The following is an 8,399-nucleotide window of genomic DNA, read 5'->3' on the forward strand; positions in this document are numbered from 1 at the left end:
TCATAGCTGACATCCTTGTAACTCAGCAAATCAAATAGAGAAGAGGAAGCCATTTCCTTCCTCATCTCTGGGATCCTAGAGAGAACTTCAGAGGCTTACTCTGTGCATGAGTAAAAGCTGCCAGACTTGACAATGAAAAATACATTAAACTGGGGTGGCTGGGCTGATGTTTTGACAGGATAAGAGTGACCCAGTTCTGTTCCCAGCACCTACATGGTAGATCACAGCCTTCCATACATGCACATAGTGCACTTCCATGTATGCAGTGCACATCCATGTATGCAGTGCACATCCATGTATGCAGTGCACATCCATGTATGCAGTGCACATCCATATATGCACATAATGTACATCCATATATGACACATCCATGCATGCAAGTAAAACATTCATTCATATACAAGAAAACAAATAAATTTACTTTTTTTTTACTTAGAGATCAGGCAGATCTCTGAGTCCAAGGCCAGTCTGGTCTCTACCAAGTAAGTTCCACAACAGCCAGGGCTACACAGAGAAACCTTCTCTTGAGACAAACAAAATAACACAACAAGAAAATAAAGAATGCTCAGGGAAGTTTGACTATTAGGAAAGCAACCGGCAATTTTTCAATTTTTTTTTAATTTTAAACTTTAGTACAAAAAAAATTGCAAGTAAAAAAAAAAGAAAATACACACTGAAATTAATCAGACACAAAGACTACATACTACTCAATAAATTTCTATACAATTAAAACGGAAGCCATGAGGCTTCAGGCTGGATTTTATTCTTCCACTGTCCAGTGCATTAGTATGCTCTTGTTCTTCATAAAAAAGCTAAAGATTCATGATGGAGTTAAAATGAGGTAGTTCTATACCCTTCTTTCATATCTCCTGTTCACTACCTGCATTCAGACCCTCTCACTATTTAGCTTTTCTTGTCCTCTCTTCTACATTATACTGGACCCACATGCTCATTTATTTGCATGCATATATACATACATACATACATACATACATACATACATACATACATAATTTTGCATTTCCTGCAAATGAGGGAGAACACGATATTAGCTTTCTAATTGTATTCATTAAACAAAGATTTTCCCCAATTATTTATTTGGTTACTTACAGTCAAAAACGGTATCCACATTTTTTTCCACTGACAGTCATACAACAGGACCGTAGTCTTTGCAGAACACGATGGCACAGAGATCTCAAGCTTAGGAAAAACTCTAATCCCATGCTAAGCTAGATGACTGGATTATGACAGATTCTAGAGTACAGGTGTCATATGCTTAAACACAGGTTTTGTAAATGTATAGAAGACATGTTAAACTTGGTGAAATTTTAGCCATGACTGCATGTAAGACTCTGAGGAAGCCACCAACAAAACACTTAAGTCCCTTAAGAGCATAGGTTGAGCACCACATCTTTGCGGAAGCTTTGTCAGCCGAGAGAAGGACGAGGCTCTGATCAGGTGTAAACATTATACAAAGGTCCTGCTGAAACGAGCTGAACTCCAGCTGAACCAAAGGCTACTTCAGATCCCTAGGTAGAATTCCTGTAACATTCGAACGTCTGTGGGAGAGCAGATGGCAGCCTGGTACTGCCATGTTCACAAAAGCCTGAACTCTCAAGACGCCTGCTGGTCAATCTTAGAAATCGGGAAGACACACGAAGGCCTTGGTGTCTTGCAGACCACCATGTTGCAGAATATGGGCTTTGAAAGCAAACAGGAAGTGGTTGTATTGGAACCATCGGGACTCTGCCTTAGTTCCCACGAAACCGGAACAGTGGACTTGTGTGCCAAACAGTTTTCCAGACACTGGGATGCCAAGGGAGGGTAAAATGATCTTGTAGGCCAGTTAGTGTGCTTTCTGTGAGTTTCTATTCAACTTGAAACTTTTTTTAGGGGGGGTAATCCTAGCATTCAGGAAGCATAGGCAAGCCGATCTCTCTGTAAATTCAAGGCCAGCCTGGCTACATAGTAAGACTCTATGTCAAAAAACAAAACCAACGAAAGAAATAGAAACCCCACAGACAAACAAAAAGCACTTTGGTTAAGACAATACCCTATAGTACAGATGTATGTGTGTTAGAGGTAAGAGAGGTTGACCCTCTTAATCTGCCTCCGATCTGGGATGTTATTCAAAATTTATCTGTTCCAGTCTCTCTGGATGGGTCAAGGTAGGGGCATCCACAACGGACAGCTGAAAGTGTCTGCAAAGCTAGTGTTTTTCTAAGTATAGCTCTGTCAAAATTGAAGGAAAAAAAATCAAGCTTTAAAAGTTTATATTTAAGGAACATAATTTGCTGTTCCTAATGGTCTTTTCTGAGTCACTCTATCTTAAAAATTTCTCCAAACTTAAGATAAATGCTTCAGGACATTGGCCCAGGCAACAAAAGTAAAATTAATCAAAATAATCGAACAACTGTACATCAAGATAAAAAATCTTTTATTCAACAAAGGAAATAATCGACGGAATAAAGAGACAGAAGCTTAGAATGGAAGAAAATATTTGGGGTTGGGGATTTAGCTCAGTGGTAGGACGCTTGCCTAGGAAGCGCAAGGCCCTGGGTTCGGTCCCCAGCTCCGAAAAAAAAGAACCAAAAAAAAAAAAAATATTTGCAAGCTAAATATTTAACAAGAGGTTAGTATCTAGAATATAAGGAATTCAAAAAGCTGACTAACAAAAGTAAAAAAGATTACTTAAATTACCACACACACACACACACACACACACACACACACACACACACAAAGAAATAAATTTAAAATGTAAAGATTTTTTAAAATTAGCCCAATGGTGGTAATGTATATCTTTAATCCCAGCACTCAGGAGGCAGAGGCAGGCAGACCACTTATGAATTTGAAAGCCATCTTGGTCTATGGAGTGAGTTCCAGGACATCCAGGGATACACAGAGAAACCCTATCTTAAGAAACAAACAAACAAAACAAAAAAACAAAACAATTTAATTATGTATATGTATGTGTATATGTATGTGCACAGGGACCAGAAGTGTAAAATTCCATCCAGCTGGAGCTACAGGTGGTTGTGGGCCATCTAAAAAAGCAATATGTACTATTAACCACTGAGCTCTCTCTCAGATCCCTACCTTCCAGCTCCATGTTTTTAAAGAGCCAGTAAGCTGACTCAGCAGGTAAAGATTTAGTGGGGTTTTTATGGCTGAGTGATGACCAAAAGTACCTGGGGAGGAAAGAGTTTATTCCAGCTCAGAGTTTCATACCACACTCCACCAATAAAGGAAGTCCGGCAGGCAGAAACTTAAATGGGCCAGAACTTACAGCTAGGAACTGATGCAGAAGCCACAGAAGAGGAAGCTTACAGGCTTGCTTTTCATAGCTTGTTCAACCTTCTTCCCTTGGTTTTGTTTTTTTGTTTGTTTGTTTTTGTTTTGTTTTTTGGTTTTTTTTTGGTTTGGGTTTTGGTTTTGGGAGATAGGCTTTGGTTTTGGTTTTGGTTATTTTGGTGGTTTTGTTTTTGGAAGACAGGTTTTACTTTTGGTTTTGGATCAGGTTTTAGTTTTGGTTTTCAGGTTTTAGTTTTGGTTTTGGTTTTGACTGTTTGGTTTTGATTGTTTTGGTTTTGGTTTGGGAAGACAAGTTTTGGTTTTGGTTTTGGTTGGTTTGGTTTTGGTTTTTCAAGGCTGGCTTCTCTAATGTAGCCCTGGCTGTCCAGAAACTCGCTTTGAAAACCAGACTGCCCTTGAACAACTCACAGATTGTGCTGGGACTAAACGGGTGTGCCACCACACCCTCAAGCCTTCTTATGACCCTAGAACTACCAGCCCAAAGACGGCACCGCCCACAATGGCCTCCCACATCGATCATTAATTAAGAAAATATGCTACAGGCAAATCTCATGGAGACATTTTCTCAAATGACTTTAGCTTGTGTCAGGTTGACATAAAACTGACACCTACCACCACATCTGACAACTTCAGTTTGGTCCCCAGAACCTATAGGGTAGGGGGAAAAAAGAGAGCCGTTATCCTCTGACATGCATAACAAATCACAAGCATATGTATGCATATACATACATACATGCATACATGCATGCATGCATGCATACCTACAGACACACATGTAAAATAATAGTAAGAAACCTAAATAAATACTTTCCAAAAAAATCTACAGAAAAGGGTTGGCGAGATGGCTCAGTGGTTAAGAGCACTTGTGGCTCCTCCAGGGGACCTGAATTCGGTTCCCAGCACCCACATGGCAGCTCAGAACTATCTGTAATTCCAGTTTCAGGGGATCCAAAGCCTTCTTCTGGCCTGCTCAGTAGCTACCTGGCACACACACACAGTGGACAGACAAAACACCCATGTGCATAATAACAATTAAATTTTAAATAAAAACCACTACATGATGTAGCAGTTTTTCTACAGGATATACCCAGAGGAAATGATGTCACTATGTCAACCCCACATTCTTTAAAACACTATCCACAGTTACTAAGAAGTGAAGATAGCCCAAGGGTCCGTCAGGTGATGCTAAAAAGAATGTGGTCCAAATGCACACTAGAATTCTACTGGGCTGTAACAGAGAATGAAGCACTAAAGTTTAAACGGCACGGATAGAACTAGGTCTGATTATTCACAGTAAAAAAGGCAAGGGCCGCACCTGCCATTGGTACGTGGGGTAAATAGGAGTTTATTACGCAGAAGTGGAAATTGGCTAGCAAAAGTCAGAAGGCACAGAAGGAGGAAAAAAGGGAAAGCATTAATCAGTGAATACAGTTCAAATAGGAGTATGAAAGTCTGTGTGCCCCAGCCATCCAGTGTGTGTCTTATAGTCAGAAGAGAGAAGTAGGAACGAACGTCTTCCCTCTTACAGAAATAACGTTAAACAGCTGACATGGGAGCTTTGCTTGACCTAACTTAAGTATTGCCTGGCATACGCATAGAGCCATCATACGGCAGCCCAATAATGTGTATATCTTAATGGCTTTATATACCAGTTAGCCCTTGGATTTTAGAAAACAGCGTACAAAAATTTTCCTCTATAATTTCTACCCAAAGTGGAAATTACTATTGAGGTTAAAATACGATTTTAAACACAGAGCTCCAATTTGTTTTTTAAGATTTATTTATTTTTACTGTGTGTGCGTGTGTGTGTGTGCGTGTGTGTGTGCGTGTGTGTGCATGTTGCCTGCATGCGTGTCTCTATGCACCTTGTGCATGTTGCCATTGGAGATCAGAAGAGGGCGTCAGAGCCTCTGGAACAGAGTCACAGATGACGGTGAGCTGCCATATGGGTACTGGGAATTGAACCTGGGTCTTCTTCGAGAACAGCCGCTGCTCTTAACCACTGAGCCCTCTCTCCACCTCCCCCCAACTCTTCTTGTGGATAATTATCATAAACATTTTGTCCAGGCTATCCTATGAGATCCTAGAACAATATCCTTTGGTTGGTGTGTGTGTTGACAAGAAGTTAAAATTACTGAGCCTTTTTTTAAGATTTAAAAAAAAATTAAGTGTGTGTGTGTATGTGTGTGTGTGTGTTTGTGTGTGTGTGTGTGTGTACCTGTGTGTGCATGTCCCTGTGTGTGTATGCATGAGTGTGAGTGCCCAAGATCAGAACATCTAAATGTCCCGCAGCTGGAGTTACAGGTGGTTGTGGGCTTTCTCACATAAAATCTGGGAACTGAATCAGGTCCTCTGTAGAGTAGCAAATGCTCTTAATCACTGAGCCATCTCTCTAGCCTGAACTGCTGAACCTTGACTCAGATATCCAACCAAAAAAAAAAACAGAAGAGTCCACAAAAATCATTTGCTTACAAGGGCAATGAACCACAGTTTCTCTGCCATGTTGTTTCTTAATCTCCAGAGCATTCTAGGTCCAGGATTTGAAATCAAGGCTAACTCTGGGAGTCTGCCCCATGAAATCAAGCAGTCGTCCCTCTCCTCCTCCCTTATGTCACCTCCAGAAACCACATGGATCAGTGGCATGGTTCAAAGCACTTCAGTAAACACTAGATCAAGCCATGTTCCCCTAAAGTGCATCCCACTGAAGGATGTGCTCTCCCCGGGAGTGTGTGTGCTCCAGATGTCTTTGAACTCTCAGCAGAAGATGTGGTGTGAGCGATGCCAGATTGCTCTGTTGTTCCTAATGGACTTTCCTCCTCCAGGTACTCTCTAGGCAGAGGCTGGCCACCGACCAGCTGGTGCCTCAGCAGTGTGGACAAACCAATTTGCTCTCTGTCACTCTGGCCGGGTGATTTGGACTGGAAATATGCTACAAAGTTATGGATGCCAGCCCCCTGCTTGGGATTATTGATATCTGTCTGTCTGTCTGTCTGTATACAAGTGCGTGCGTGCGGAGTGCGTGGGTGCGAAAGCATGCGTGTGGTCGTAAGGCAAGCGTGCGTATGCATGCGCGCGGCGTGCGTGTTTTGGGGGGATTGTGATGACACTGCTCCTAGAAGTGGCAAAGCTTTATTTTTAAACAGGACATGGCTTCCATTGAATACATTTACCCGAAGAGCCATTTCCCAGTTCATTCCCCCCAACTCCCGGCAAGGCTTACAGTGAAGTTTCCTTGTCTGCAGGTTCAGAAGAAGGTCTCTCACAGAAGCAGCGAGCACCACCTCGCAGACGGTGTCAGCAGCCCAAAATGTTGAGTAGCCCCGAGGACACCATGTACTATAACCAGCTAAATGTGAGTTCAAAGTGGCCGTAAAGCCGTTTTACCGGCTTTGTTTCCAGTTAATAATTCTGTTATTAATACCTGTTCCAGCCCCGGCAGCCCCACCCCCACTCTCTTCTGCTCTCCTCGTGAACATGTGCTTAGGCTCTTTATCTGTTGCTTTCATGTCAGGATGTCTGCCTTCACGGTGAATAATTGATGTGGTTTATCAAAGACGAGCAAGATGCATGCTTCATCAGGCTCACTTGAGCCCTTTGATCAAAAAAATTATGCTGTGACTTCTGATATTATCAGCATCTGCTTGCATTCAACACAAAATCACTTTGAATTAAAAATTAACGACTTGGTGCTTTTCTTTGACTGTGTGTTCTTGGCCCTATCCACAGGGAACTCTAGAATATCAAGGGAGCCAGAGGAAGCCAAGAAAACTTGGGTAAATATCTGTCTTCTTAGTTTTCAGCAACTGTAAACAGACTAGGTCCTTTGTGATATCACAGAAAAAGCAAAACTTTCCAGCGAGGCTTCTAAAAGCGCCCCCACCCGGATATCGCCACCGTTATTGACACTCGTGGTTCTTTTTCACTGTAGCCAGTACGTACAAAACTTGAATCCGTTCAGTCCAGAAAGGCAGAAATTGTCACCCAGTAACAAATGTTATTCTCCTGATCATTCCAAGGAACTGCACTTGTAATTGAAAATGGGCAGTAAGTTGTATAAAACTCTCCTTCTACAAGTGTGAGTGTGTTTCCGAGTGTAGACAGGCGCTCCTGCCGTGCTAACACTTCCCCAGGCTTAACACTTGCAAGGAGGACTTGATGGATCAGGTACTCCTCAGCCTCACAATGGAGGCCAGAGATGCCCGCAATCGTTGGCACCGCCGTTCTGAACTGAGGCAGGTAAGGGGCAGACCTGTCTCTTGAAGACACCAGGCTTAGACAGACTACTTTACCACATAAAAATCAGCTCACAATATGACCACAGCTTTTAGGCCCAGAAAGGTGAAAAGCTTTGTTGTCAGACCCAGGATGCTCCCCTAGAGGTAGGAACATCTAGAACTGGTCAGGATGTAGCCCTGTCCAACCAACCCTACAACTCTAGGTACACCAGGGGTGGTTGTGATATTCGTGTGATTTTTTTTTCCTGTTGAAAATTCTCTTTTCTTTGTTCCAGACAAATCAAAGTGCTGGATGGGGAAGACCAATATTACAAATGTCTGTCTCCTGGGGCCTGTGCCCCTGAGGAAACCCACTCGGCCCACTCTTTCTTCTTCTCCTTGCCCCCCGGAGAAGACTCCTTTGCTCAACACTGAGTTGCCTTTTCCAGCCCCAGTGTGCCCCAGGTAAAAGCCACCGTGGTAACTGATCTGATAAGAAGAAGGCACTGTCCTGGGGTCAGCTTCTTTGGACACGATCTGGGCCGTGAACCTTGATGAACAACTCTCAGATTCCTGAAGATTCTCTCTCTTGCTCCCCTTCACCTGCCCTGCATCCTGAGTCACAGAACCGCTCTCTCTGTTCTCTTCAGCCCTTGAGAACACCTTTGCCAAGGTAATTCAGTCCTTTAGGTTCCTGACAGCTAAGAAGAGAGCGGACACATCCACCACAGGCCATTTGTGAAATCCAATAGTTGTCTATTTTTCCCACCAAGTGGAATCCAGCAATCTCCTTTCTACCCTTCTCTACCACCCCCTCCCCCCACACACACACACACACACACACACACACACACCACTCACACACACACA

General features: G+C 42.8%; 1 protein-coding gene across 1 annotated transcript in view; it reads left to right on the forward strand.

Moving 5' to 3' along the window:
* The window catches only part of Myo3b (myosin IIIB), a 348,212-nt gene extending 340,047 nt beyond the window's left edge, over nucleotides 1–8,165 (forward strand). The window contains exons 31-33 of the mRNA XM_032901950.1: nucleotides 6,558–6,667; nucleotides 7,042–7,088; nucleotides 7,826–8,165. Of these exons, the coding sequence (XP_032757841.1) occupies nucleotides 6,558–6,667; nucleotides 7,042–7,088; nucleotides 7,826–7,964 (296 nt within the window). The 3' untranslated portion in view covers nucleotides 7,965–8,165. The remainder of the gene's footprint in view (nucleotides 1–6,557; nucleotides 6,668–7,041; nucleotides 7,089–7,825) is intronic.
* Nucleotides 8,166–8,399: the final 234 nt, after the last annotated feature.

This window comes from Rattus rattus, chromosome 5 (assembly GCF_011064425.1).
Source record: "Rattus rattus isolate New Zealand chromosome 5, Rrattus_CSIRO_v1, whole genome shotgun sequence".
Taxonomy (NCBI): Eukaryota; Metazoa; Chordata; class Mammalia; order Rodentia; family Muridae; genus Rattus; species Rattus rattus.